General features: G+C 36.1%; 1 protein-coding gene across 3 annotated transcripts in view; it reads right to left on the bottom strand.

Annotated features, from left to right (window-relative positions):
• The window catches only part of VTI1A (vesicle transport through interaction with t-SNAREs 1A), a 333655-nt gene that overhangs the window by 252193 nt on the left and 66908 nt on the right, over positions 1 to 14554 (bottom strand). For all 3 annotated transcript variants that reach the window (XM_065407890.1, XM_065407891.1, XM_065407889.1), the window contains exon 4: positions 5976 to 6053. In XM_065407890.1, the coding sequence (XP_065263962.1) occupies positions 5976 to 6053 (78 nt within the window). The remainder of the gene's footprint in view (positions 1 to 5975; positions 6054 to 14554) is intronic.

Genomic DNA, 14554 nt, shown 5'->3' with positions numbered 1-14554 from the left:
TCTGTATTTTTTTTAGTTGTGACAACTGGTTTCTTATTTTACTAATAGATCTGACTTATTAATAGACTATAGTATCTCTATAGCTTGTCACTGGTATACCAATTGTTATACAGTAATTCTTATTCATAATGTAAGTGCATTGTTATTATTGAACCTATTATAGCAACTTTTTTTCCAGTTAAAAACAACCCAACTTATGTGGTTTAGTGTAAGAGAATACTTATTCAGTGCACAATACATTTAATAATAGGTAAAAGGAATCATGGCTATCATGAAACATGATTTCTTTCAAAAAACATCCACTTTGCATATGCATCCTAATTCAGGATCACTATATTTTATATATTTTTACATAAAGGTGTAGTCGTAAATCAGTCCAGTTCACTGCAATCTACCTTTTTAACACTATTAATACCATTGTATTGGCAGGACTATTTAAAAAAAATAACTAGCTTGAATACCAACTACACTGTAACATGTATCTCCCAAAATGGAGAGCGATCCATTAGTTTGTTGTACTAGAACAAAATAGTACAATTACTCACAATAAGTGTATGCAAAGGGATGGTCTTTATGAAAAAACGGAGCTTTCTCACCGATTCCAGTTGAATTGGACAATGACAATCTCAGTCTATGCTCATGTTTCATTTACAATTTCGCAAGACTAATATTCAACTTCTATGTAAGATGAGAATGTTTACAAATACTGAGAATCTCCAGCAAGAGAGAAGACCAAAAATAAAAATCCATTAGTTCCCTGGTATTTCATATGGTTGGTCTAAAATTAAACCTATGCTTCACCCCATTACCATAAAACAAGAGAGAAAAGGTTACTAACTATATAAATTAGGAGGGTAACTACTGCAGTAACTTAAAATGAAAGATAAAGGAAACTTCCAAGAATTTGATATAAAGAAAACCACACTCTTTACCCACCAAACCACTTCTTAAAATCAAGTACTTGGCCTAGCATAAATCGGTCTCTCTCTCTCTTTCTATCTTCCCCCCTCTTCCTTCCCCAAAAAGGCAAACATTACGTCTCTTTAGAAAGAGATGATCTGGGAGTTGATCATATAGCTATCTTTTCTTTCTGAGGTCACCATTCTTCAGTTGACTATGATACTTAAAGGGCCAAAGTTTAAAACTACTCTCCTGCAATAGAGCCCATTTGGGGCATGCCACCCTGCTATAATCAGTGAGAGTTTCAAAACGCTGCACATTTGTTTTTTCAATAGGTCCCAAACAAAAAATGTTCTATCTTGTTTGTGCTGCATGGCTGAATTTAAGCTCTGCATAGGATTTGCAGCTAAGCTAGGTAATGGGAGATTTTTTTTTTTTTTAAATGTTGTCAGAGATATTCATTCAAATTAACAAAAGATGTATTTTTTTCCATCTAACAATGCACTTGAAGGAAACATATTGCCTTTTTAATTTTTATGTATTTGTTTTTATTAAGCTTGCTGCTCAGTTGTAAACAGCATTTAAATGTATACTGCCACCATTTTAGTTTATGATAATCAGCATATTTTTGAAACAAAGATTTCTTTCCCCCCTCCCAATATGGAATTGATACAAGAGGTAATCTGTTCCTTTGTAGGCTAAAAAAAAAAAAAAAAAAAAATCTGGTTTATGCTGGTTTGAACCAGCGGAATCTCTTGTGGCTAAGCCTTCTGCTGTGACTAAAATCAAAACTGCGCCGCAGTGTGCGTGTGTGTGTGTCTGTGAGGCGTGTCACGTGACACAGAAAACTACCGAAGTTTTTTTTAAAAAGCTGATAACGCTACTGTTGTCTCTGTCCGCATACAGATAACGAATAAATGCTGAACTCTATTAAACGCCCTTTACACATTATCGTGGGTCGAACACACAATTTTCTGAACTTATGATGACAGTCTATTTATTTTGCTATAAACCCTCGGCATGTAACGAACAGATTTGTGTCTGGTAATGATCTGCTCTGCCAGGGCTATATGAAATGATACCAACCTTCTTTAGATCTTGGGGAATTAAATTGACCAACTTCACCCCCTGGTCTGTAACTGAAGTTTGACACACTTTATGCACAGCAAGCCCAAATCTAATATTATCAGAACTTTGTAGTCAGAAATTAAGTAGCCACAACATTTGTTTACCACAAATCACACATATAGTGTGTGATGTAACACACACATACACACACACACACACACATATATAATTTAACCTTCTGGTTAACAAATAAGGATTTACTCAAACATATTAGCGAATATAGTTTGGGAATGGAAGGCAACAGTATTACATTTCAAACAAACAGATTTATAATGCTATAAATACCTGCATGCTATATTTTTGGTACAAAAAGGTTTCTTATTTAACCCTATAGATGCTTTCTAAAAAATATGGAGTCATCACATAAAACAACTGTACAACTAATAAATGGAAGCCACAACTTTAAGCACTGTATCACTGCACTGAAGGGCTCAAGTCTTTCAAGGGATTTGATAAATGCTGCCAGTCAGAATGACAAATAAGTCTTGAAAGTAACAGTCCTGCTTAAGACAACAGTCCTGGAAAAAACGATAACCCAAACATGCACAGTATGGTGGTTGTTGTTTTTTTGTCTCCTATTTTTATAACTCAGAACATGCTTTATCTGATTATGTTCACTGGATTTAAATTAGGAGAAAATTAATGTATACAAAGCAAGCAATTACTTCATTAAATACAACATGCAATCACTAGTATCTACCATACCAAACAAAGATAAATTAATTTTAAAAGAAATTTTGATTGCTGGAATTTGTACATATTTTGACAACCAGCAGGTTTTATATCCTGTACCTATTATACATTAGTCGTATCTTGACGTAAGGATGGAGTCATGACCATATTCTCAGACATAGTGCACCCTCATTTGCAATGTTTTGCAATATTAATTGTTCCTATGCAGATCTATTTTGAGGAACAACTGGAGATTGAATTCTGTGTACTTGTTTACCTGCCTAACCTCAGGCATATTCTGTGTATCCACTAACTCAGTTGTGTATATCGCTCCAACTATATCTTTGAAACACGAATAAAGTGCTAACAGTTGAATAAACAAAAGATTAACCAGGCAACTGATTCTTCATTTCCCCCCCAATCTTATTTTTAAATGAACTTAATCCACTATTATATATAAATATATTCAATTCCATTTGCCTTTCCTCTCCAAAAAGCAGTTATAAAAAAGTTTAATATGACTGCCAATGTTCCATCTAAAGAATTGTACAAGCTTAGAAGTTTATCTCTCCCTCACCTGGCTAACCCTCAAGCCTACCCTGATATTTATCTCCTCCACTGATGGATTTTACCAATATTTTTAGTTTGCTAAAGCAGCAATTCTTAGACAACACCTGTTTTTCATTGATTTGTTCATTAAGAAAAAACTAGGTTTGAGTATTGCAGGGAAAGACAAACAGCACTTCATTTCATCAAATTAATCCAAACCTAACAAATAATTAATTAGTCTAAACCCTGGATTACAGGGAGGGTTAGTCCTTCCACCTGCACTTATTCTGTCAAACAAACTTTTGTACATGAGAAGGACACCCCTAATATTTCATATAGTTTTCAGTTATATTGGGATGTTATGTTGGACAGGTAACGTTTTATATTTATAAAGTGCTTTTGATATCAGTACAAAATGCAATAGCTTTTTGGGTTATTGGATTAAATACTCATACACAGTTGGCTAATTATTCATATAAAAATACCAAAAACTTACATTTATGGTTGATTTAAAAAAAACAGTACCTAATGGTATGTCAACTTTAGACTAAAAAGTTTGTGTGTGAGATAACCAGCCAGTTGCATGTACCCAAGATGATACTCTTATGATTAAGTATTTACTTAGCTGTAACAAGTATAGATCATCATTATATTTTCATATGAAAAAGTGATAGAAAGAATTGGAGCAGTCCAATAAATAGGAGGAAGTTCTTTGTGAACATTAGCCTTCATGTATTTAAAAGAAATAAGCCAGTTTCACAGCAAAGTTTCATGTTTATAAAAGTTTGTCAAAAAAGAAAACAAAACTTTTTTTTCCCCAGTGGTACAAGTGTGTCAACTTTAAGACATTAGTTGCAAATATGGATTTATATTTCTGAAGAGAGCCAACAGTTCTCCCCCCTCCACATTTTACCTTAGATAACAACTGGTCATTTCAAAGAGCAAAAAAAAAAAAAAAAAAAAAAAGCAAAGCCATGTTGGCAAATAATTTTAAATTTACATTATTATATAATTCTTTTAGGGGAGACCATTCTTTTTTATTTTCCTGAGAGTTTCAAAAAGAGATCACAACTCACAAAAAGTGCACCTGTGAATCAGTTATTCAGCCTTTCCTTAAAAAGCAAAAACAACATTTTATCTCACACTCACACATTAGGTATTCTGTTATAAGCAAAACTTCTTATCACGACTGCCCTTTTATGTCTGATCTCACACAAATTTCTCTTAAAATGTGAAAACAGCGGTGTAGTTAAAAGACATGAAAACCCAAATTGTATCTTAACACCTTTATATGTTTGAACTTATGTTGATGACATGCAAATTATGAAAATTCTTTCCCTAAAACAAACTATCATACTCTTTTGTATTAAAAACAAAACAAAACAAAAACAAAAACAAAAAAGCTTTCAACTTATTCAAACCCTGGAAAATCTCTTGCCATAATACATGAATATGAAGATGCATACCTTGTATATCTGCCTCTTTAAATATGTATCTAAAGCTATTACAGTCTCTTTTTATGGTATACAGTAATATTAAATACAATATATGATTTCATCAATATATGCATTAAAGTCCATCATGTAATTTACCATTTATCCTTTCAATATTGTTCTGATAATATTGTACTTGCTCAGAACTCAACCTTTTTAACCTCAATATTTTGGACATTGAGGGACAAATCTGAAGTCTTTACTTAATTTAACTCAGCTATTCCTGAGGCAAAACTCATACTGAAGTCAGAACTGAATAAAACTTCAGAATTTGGTCCTTATTTCTCCCCAATTTATAATATCCAAATAATTGAATTTATTGCTAAGTAATCATTTACCAAGCTTCACTTGTAAAATCAAAGTTATCACAGCAAAAAATTTATATTATTCAAGTAAACTTTAAAATAACTTCTAACTTAAAAGTACCAAATGCTAATTTTGGTGTGAGGGAAGACAAGGGAATTGGTTTAAAATAAAATTCGGTTTTCAGATAGAAAACCTGTAAGACAAGTTTGAACCCCAGATGAAGGTGGGTTAAATCCCCCTGAAAATAGTGTTTCCTTCATCATTTTTATGACCTTATAAGAATCTTGATAGTGTCCTGAATAACAATTTCATGATAAAACTCAAAAAGGGCTTACAGTAATTAAGCACCCTTTCATTAAAAAAAAAAAAATGTATATAACATTATAAACTCTAGTACAATGTGTGTGAGAGAATTACAGGCTTTTATTGGTGCAACTTGCATTTTTGGTACAAGGAAAGAAAACCTGGTTAAGAAAGGAAGGCACACAAGGAAAGTGAGGGGTACTGTTCAATTCTGAGAGCTCACTTTCATTTGTTTTGCCTGCCAGTGTTGATTTAATTATACTGCATTATTATCAAAGCTGCATTATGTACTTTTTTATTCCTTTTACATGTGTTTGAGGTGAAGACCCTGGCTTTGTCAGCAAACAGTGCGTTTCAAGTTATTCCTTAAGTACTAAATAATAAAGAAAAGAGAAGAAAAGATTTTTTTAAAGATAGCAGACAGTGATCACAAGGTAAAGGGTTAAATGTAAGATCTCCAAGAAACATTTTGAAGTTGATTAAGACCCCAGCTTTGCATTAAACAGTATCACTTCCACATGAGTTGTTGCTAATGCTGTTAAGGAGCAGCTTGAGAAGCCCAGTGTGCCAGTGACCTCCTTCACCCTCCAGCCACCCACTAGGGCTTCTTGATTAGCATCCTACCTGGTTCTCTGAGGAATTCCCATCATCCCCTAGGAGCTCATTCCGCACCTCGTCACTGTAGGCAATCCGTGACCTTTTCTGTAAAACAAAAAGAAAAAAGGGTTAGGAAGTAAAGCTTCGAAGCCATCGGTCTCAAGGCTGATCATTTTAAACCTCGAGAGCCCCCTAATGGATACCTATTTGATAAAAATCTGCAAGTAAAGTTACTGAAAAGTTCCTTAACTGCAGAATTTCAATATATATTAATGGAAAAATATGAACATATTTGAGGAGATTGTAAAAAGTCACATTCATCAACAAAACTTGACTAGTAAAGCACATGGATATACAGTATGCAATTCCAGTTTTGAGAATTAGAAGATTTTAAAATACTAACTTATTACAGCAGAATCACTGCAGAAGAAGTGTTTATAGAGGCATAGATGTATTTATCTGAAGCTATCCTATTACCTGGAATGGGAACTCTTGAAATAAAACAGTAGTAATGTCATTAAACAGGGAAGGAAAGGCTGAGCTTTTCCCACCTCAAAAAGATAACTTTTTAGCAATATACATTGGCCCAAAAGGGTTTAAAATGACAGATATAGAAAATAAATAAGGTTTTCTTTGTTGTTACTGTAAAGGCCTATGGGAAAAAAGGACCATGAGAAATCTGAGGGCTGGGTATATGTATGTGGAGGTACAACACTATTGGGAAATGTAAGTTTACTTCACTTTATATAAAAACAATAGAACTTGGTAAAATCAGAAAGCCAAATGTAGGCCTGTTATAAGAGACCATGCCATGATTTGTACAGTCTTCAAATTCCAGACTGTCTCATTAAATATTCATGCCTATTGATTCTAAATTAGCATATTTTTAAGAAAGTTATGAACAGTTGAAAACAAGGGCTCAAACAACCATCCCAAGGTCACTCAAGCACCAGGGTGTGTTAGAATTCTAGAGACGAAGCTCAGCCTTAAAGTTTTGTGACTGCCAGCAAATTATTACAGTACCCCTTTACTTTCCTGCTTCAATTTTCTACATTTACCACTGAAAGGGAAAAAGGTATTTTAATTGATTGTTTTATAGCTTTTTTTTAATTAAACGTGGATATGACGAGTTTTAATATACATGAAAGGAAGAAACCTAAGTGGCTAGAACTAATACTACTACAACTGGACTGGACTGTGAAAGCTTCCCCGCACAGTTCTGCCAAAGCACTCCAGTTCCGACCTACAGTAGTACCCGTAGCAACAACTCATGAAACACAGCAATCCTAGACCTTAGGAGTTGGCTGCCAACTGTGCCAAAAACTTGCCTCAGTTTGGGATGCAGACAACAGTTCACTAGAGATTAGACTAAGCACGTGGAAATTCATTACATTTGTGACGAAATAAAAATCTGAAAATAGTCTTCTTCCCAGTGGTGACCTATCAGCGAACTAAGCCAGGGCACCACCCAGCTTACTTGCAACACTTTTAAGCTGTTTAGCCTCTATGATTTAGGTTTGCCCTTTCACTATCATCATCATCATAATGCTTACCAATTTGTGGTGCAACTGCTAGTGTTTAATTCTAGATTATATACTAAATCTACAGCTGTACATAGGAAGGACAAAGCGTACCATGGACCTACTACAAGAACTGAACTGTGCTAAATCTCTTTTTCCCTATTTGGAGATCTCAGCCGCAGCAGTTTCATACTAACCAAGCAAAAGTAGTCTACAGCATTAAAGGAAATGAGAACCTTTAAACAGGCTGTGGTATCAGAGCTGCCTGTTTAAATTATTCATTTCATCACTATGGGGGACTAAAACACTCCACAGTATGCAAGAATATCATATGGAGATGGGTTTTGTTTTTCTCTTTTTTCACCAAAAAGCCAACAAATTGGCATAGATTGCTCAATTATATTATTTTCCTATTTTTACTTGATACACATCAAACAAGGAAGGAAATTACAAATATATGTCAATAAATATCTAGAGAGACAGCGTGGGTGAGGTAATATCTTTTATTGGATCAACTTCTGTAAAAGATATTACCTCACCCACCTTGTCTCTCTAATATCCTGGGACCAACACAGCTACAACACCACAATAAATATCTAATCTTTTTTGGTTAAGATCCAATCTCTACATATGAGGTCCAGCAATCTAAGTATACAGTCTTACACAATTCACCTAACAGCGCAGCACCATGGACATTGGTAATGTTAACCATATTTGTCACTATTACCTTGCAATGCTAAACATCACGCTCCATTAGTTTGTTGCCAGGTGTACCTGGAGGTTTGAGGAGTTCTTGGTTTCACATAATTCATTTGAATGATTAAAGTGGTGATTGTTCCAATTTGTAAGGGACTATGTGAGAAAAAGTGTGCTTTATGACAAAGAAACAACATTTTTGCAATCATTCTATTTTTTTCAAAAAGACACTATACATGTCCTTCATGTCAATATAAGTGCAGCTAATAATGTTTGTACCACTGTTCTTCTATTACAATGATCTGTCCTGATTAGAAAATCAGCAGTTGTACTGAAAGAAATAATCTTTTCACTACAACTAGGTGCAACTCTTTGCCTTAATCAATAAATAATTTGATATTACTTTTTATCACAGTTTCACCACCAACTGAATCAATAATATAAAAGGACCTTGGAACTAAAGTGCTCATTTGTTCTATCAGGATTTGTACAAAACATCAATAGTCATTTTCTTTAACAAAAAATAAAAATAATTGTAGTAATTTTGCTAACACTTATATTTGGCTAATCAAAATTAACAAGAAAACAGATTAATACAAATCTGATAATTATAAATATTTTAAGAATTTTTTTCTTCATAACTATCAACTGTATATAAATATGTACTTTAGCCAAATGCAAGCATGATAGTTTGAGCTGGAAATGTCACACATTCTGCTACAGTTTGAAGGAACCCAATTCATAATGCATTTTATAAATAGTTAATGACTTCTATACATAAGCTAACCAGGCAAATCAAAAAATTGTCAACATTTTTAGTCTTAGTTGTCAGTTACCACTGTCTACTGGTACTTTATATGTATGTTCCTAGAAAAGACAGAAGCTTTACAGAGTTTGTAATCCAATGCATTTTCTGGGCAGCTCAATAGGAGTTTAAGAGCTTCTATGTACATTTTTTCTCTGCAAAGATTTGTCAAGTACAGCAGAAGTTTTTCTTGCATTTTGTATATATATGTGCTAAGTTCTGTGCACAAGTGTTTAACGTTACTGAGTGTATCGGTATATGTGTACACGCTAAGAAATCTTAAGTAGTATAGTATACGTGCACACACAGTTACACAAAGGGGCTAAGGTACTATCCACAAGAACTTCTAGACAGAGAAAGTTTCAGTAGCTGCTTTAAATGGACTACAGTACTCAGACCTTCTGCCAAGGAATAATTTCTGATTCCAGGCAGATCTCACTTGGTTTATGAACAAGATTTTTGTATACTGACTGGGTGATTTTCTTAAAGACCTGTTCACACAGATACACTTGCCCAGTTCTGTCTGGCAATTTGGCTTTAAACAATCTGTCTGCTTGACCCAAGCCTTAACATTTCCGTACTGAACTGAATGTGTTCATGGGCAGGCACAGTTAAATTAGAAATAAAATGAATTAAGTCAGTTTAAACTAATTAAGAACTGTGATCCGCAGTACCACCCCTTGTATGATTTTACATGTGAAGTAAGGTACATGCAACCAGAGAGTAAGAATTCTGTTATACTACTAATCTGAGCATAACAATGAAGTTAGTCTATTACTAAAGCATACTAGAAGCTAATTTCCATAGCCTACACATGGCAAACCAATTGCTTAAATTGCCTCACCTGGGAATGTAATACAATGTTATCATCAGACCAGCCACACTGTAAATAGATTTATAATGCTTTCCATATGCTAGGCTATGTTGCATATGAATTAAGTAATGATCTGGTATTACAATACAATCAGCTAGTTCCCACACCTGGCAGACAGGATATTTTGCTAAATTACTACCTATACAGCTACATCACAAAATAAAGAAGGAAACAGCAATGGGACGAGAAACAATCTACATGGCATATGACTGATTTTACATAGTAATCCAATAAGATGTAGATAGAGGTGCCCAAAATAATCTGTTTCCAACATCTGTACAACAGAATGCATGCTTATTCATTTCTAGTCAATTCCGGCCTAATTTTCCACATTCGATATTTTAATTACTCATCCACATTCAGCAATGTTCACATTGGTAAGGGCAAGCACTAGCCAGTGCTCCTCATTTCTATGTACTTTCAGCAGTCATTGCATGTTTTTGTAACTAAACTAAGGAACAGCGTTTCTCCCAATTACTAATCAAACTAGTCTACAGACACCCAAAGCTAGATATATTTCAGACCAATGGCCCATTCTAGCCCAATTATTCCTTTTGTCCAAACCATAATTTTCCACCTAGATGTATTTCAGAATGGTTACATAGATTTTTTTTTGTAATCCACGTGATAAATCTATAAACAATAAAAAGTTTTGCCAATACTTTTTTTCTTTTTCAATATTAGAGGCGGTTTTCTAGAGTATTTTGGATGGTTAAAGAAACACTGCCTACTTGAAAATCACATTTCTGTCTGAAAACTGCCCCTACAGTAAATACAAGTAACATCTAAGATTACTATAATTTAATGCAGTTGGGAGAAATTCTATTTTTAAAAACATATTTATGTACTTTGTGCATAAACAGTTTCATGTTGCCCCTGTAAAGTTGGAGAGCTAAGATTTGATCCAGCATGTACCATGTTTGAGCAGACTGCTACCCTCACACATTATATGTTGCAGGATTGGAACCTTAGTTCCTTCCTTAAAGCATCCTCTGTGAAGCAGAAAATCTCTTCAAGCATGTTTTCTGATTTTTTAAAGAGAAAAATTGGCCTCACTATTTAAAGGGTGCTCTCAGAGAAACAACAGAGCTTTTTAATTAGCCAGCTTTTAAAACATTAAGTGGACAAATTCTTTTTATGGAGAGTTAAATCATATTGACAACTTTTTTAAGAAAATGCATTCAACTTTAGTGTCATGAACAGATCTTATCCTAGCTGCTTCAAAAACATTTTTCAGCAGATGGTCTCAAAAACAGGTCACATGAAGGCAACAAATTGAACTTCTATATTTCTGTATCAACGAGGTCATTTTATCATAGTTAAACTATTTCAGATCTCAATTCAAAAGGGGTTTAACCAATTCTAGAAAGCTAACTTCTGACCAGTTCTGTCTACAAGGCAAGAAACGGATTCCACATTGCTAATCTGGAATGTAATATAATACTGATGATATGCTTTATAGCCATAGAAAATAAACCGCTCTGATCACTCCCCCTCCCCAAATAAAAACTAATATGAATGAAAGCATCAATCCAACAGAATTGTTTGGATGACAAAAGTCAATGCCTGAAACACTTCAAATCTCCCTCCTCCCCCAAAATTGTTACAGGCAAACTATGGAAGACAAGATTATAACCTATAACTTGAACCCTGCCACTTCACAAATTCAAATGTCTTCCAACAAGAGCACAGCCAAACCAAACCATCAGTAGAAAATGTTAATGTGAAGTTAATGCAGAGAGAGCACCACACATTCTATGCAGAAGCCACAGGTCTATAAATCTTCTTTTCAACAATCGTCTTCATATACTCTTTCAGCTTCATTATGGGGTGGGAGCAGGCATGAAGGTCAAGATAACCCCCATAAGGATACACACTCTATATTATGTTGTTGGTGAAAAATGCAGCTTCTGCCAACAAAACAACTTTCTATCTCAAACCTCATGACCAATGGACTATGCATGTCACCAAGATGGCCAATGTTAAAACAACCTACTAGATTGTACACATAGTTAGGGAAGAATGCAGGTCACCTGTGAGAGAACTGTAACTCATTGTTTCTGTGTGCACATTAGGAGTAACAGAAGCAGATTTCTAATGTGAAGAGACATTTGTAGTCACAGAAAAGTCTAACATTTAGCTGAACTCTGCTTTCTAATGTTAATAACTTAGTAAAGAAAAGGCTTTCCAAAAAGCAAAGGTCACAGACCAAAAGCATCCTTTACAGATGGTGATCAAAAGTTCATCATCACTACTTCTAATTCAAATGGACACTGCATACAAAAAGATGATGTAATACAATATTAAGGATATAAATGTAAATATGAAAAAGCTTAAGGAAGGCACTGCATTACTACTGATTATATATGTATCCCCAAATACCATGCTAAATAGTTCCTCTCTACTTGGTGTTTTTACCTTTTGGATGTTTTTGAAGTTACCACACTCCCTCCCCCAATTTTAGGCATTGCTTAGTCAAGTTAAGTACGCGTATATACTCCATCATAAGCCGGTTCATTTATAAGCCGACCCCCCAAGTAAAAATAGAAATTTTTTATAACCCGTTCATAAGCCTACCCTATAATTCAGGGGTCAGCAAACTTTGGCTCCCGGGCCATCAGGATAAGCCGCTGGTGGGCCGAGGTGGTTTGTTTACCTCGAGCGTCCGCAAGCACGGAGGTAAACCTAAGTAAACAAAGTGTCCCGGCACACCAGCTGCTTACCCTGATGCAACTAGTGAGGAAGGTTTGGGGGGGGGGGGGGGAGAAGAAGCTGGGAGTCAGGGGAGTAACCCATGTGACCACCACCCCCCACATGACCCCACCCCTAGCCCGGGACCCCCACACTCTCCCCATCCCATCCCTTCCCACCTTATCTGGGGAGGGCCAGGGGAGGATGTCTCTGGCCTGGCTGGAGCTGCTCCTGCAGGCTGGGCAGCGCGGCCGCAACCTGCTCGTCGGGCCAGACCGGGCGGCGCAGCCGCAGCATGTTCCAGCGGGCTGGGCCGGGCAGCACGGCCGCAGCGTGCTTCGGCGGGCTGGGCGGCGCGGCCACAGCCTGCTCTGGGGGGCGGGGTCGAGCGGCGCAGAAGTGTCTCCAGAAGTGGAGAGACTCTGGTCCCACCTCTTCCCTTCTGGCTCTACTGGCTGTGCTGCATCTCCTTGCTCCCTCTGTTGGGGGGAGAGGCTGTGTCCCACCTCTCTCTATATATACCCGTTCATAAGCCAACCCCTTGTCTCTGGTGCTTCCCTTTTTTACTAAAAAAATTCGAGTATATACGGTATATTTAATTCTTTTAATCCTTCATCAGAAGTCTATTCCTTCAGTCTCTTTAGACACGTAGTTGGTTCTTATAAGTGCTGTACAACAGTTTGTCAACAACTTCAATCAGATGCCATAATCTGGTCAAAGTACTCTAGTTGTGGTCTCACCAGAGAGAGAGAGGGATTATTACTATTAAACTAAGAGGTGTCTCTCTGTACGCAGCCTGAAACCTCACCTGCCTTTTGCACTGCAAACTCATATCTAATCAGTTGTCTACTATTACCTCCAGGCCTCTTGCAGCATTGCCGCAGTCCAGATTTCTCCCTTCCACTGAAAATTACTTCTGATTATTATTCCCCAGATGTATTCATTTGTATTTTTCCCAAGTTAAATCTGTTTTTAAAAAAAATTCTGCCTATGTTTCTATACACTCTATGGACTTTTGTATAATTCCTCTATTTTACACAGGAAAACCTCTTAATGTAGTTTCATCTGCAAAGTTCATTCACGTGCTATTTGTTGTTCCCTTTCCAATATATAAACAAAAGTGTTAAATAAGTGTGACATACCAGGGTACAATTCAGACCAGTGAGGGGATGTGTCATCCTTGCCCTGCAACCTTGGGTGCCTCACAATGCCTTGCTGAAGTAGCTCCCACCTGGGCCACTCATAAACAGTCTTCCAGCATGCAAGCCACACCCTGAGTGTCTGTGTGTAACTGCAGCTTGCCAGTTACACTCTGGTTCTCACCAGCCTTGGTTGTACTGCAGGGCAGCCCCAACTCACCCGCAGTCCCAGATGTTCCCCCAAAAATGTATATCCTACACTGCCCAGAAAGGTATGTCCTGTACAGTACAAATATTTTAAGTCCCTTACTCCTTTAAGGGAACAATATACCAGCTTATTGTCTGAAACAGCATCACCCAAACACCAATTTAAAGACTGGATTAGAAGTTTATTAACTACAAAAGGATAGATTTTAAGTGAGTACAAATACTGAGGCATAAAAGTCAGAAAGGATTACAAGAGAACAAATAAAATGCTTACTAGTGTCTAAAAAATAATATTAGATTGAAGCAAACTTTTTCATCACATGCTTCCGGCAAAGTTACTGACCAAACACTTCAGGTCAGGACCTGTTTTGATCATAAACTCTTAACATCATACAGGGAAATCTCATAACTTCACATATGTTGCCACACGGATTTTATCAGGACAATACTGACCAGCAAATTTTTAGTTTTCAAAGGACACCTTGCAAGGCATATAATGGACGAAGATTATTACACTAGTGTGTAGGGTGTGAATACAGTGTGAATATTCTGTCACAATAAAACAAAATTAACACCAATCCTTCCAACATGCCACAAGATACCTTCCAGACTTCTTAATTTTTGATTACCACTAGCCTTTGTTCAGTCTTCTGACCAGTATTTGGCCTGACAGT

This window comes from Emys orbicularis, chromosome 7 (genome assembly GCF_028017835.1).
Source record: "Emys orbicularis isolate rEmyOrb1 chromosome 7, rEmyOrb1.hap1, whole genome shotgun sequence".
Classification (NCBI taxonomy): Eukaryota; Metazoa; Chordata; order Testudines; family Emydidae; genus Emys; species Emys orbicularis.
Note: the sequence above shows the minus strand (reverse complement) of the source record. Positions and strands in the feature narration are given on the sequence as shown.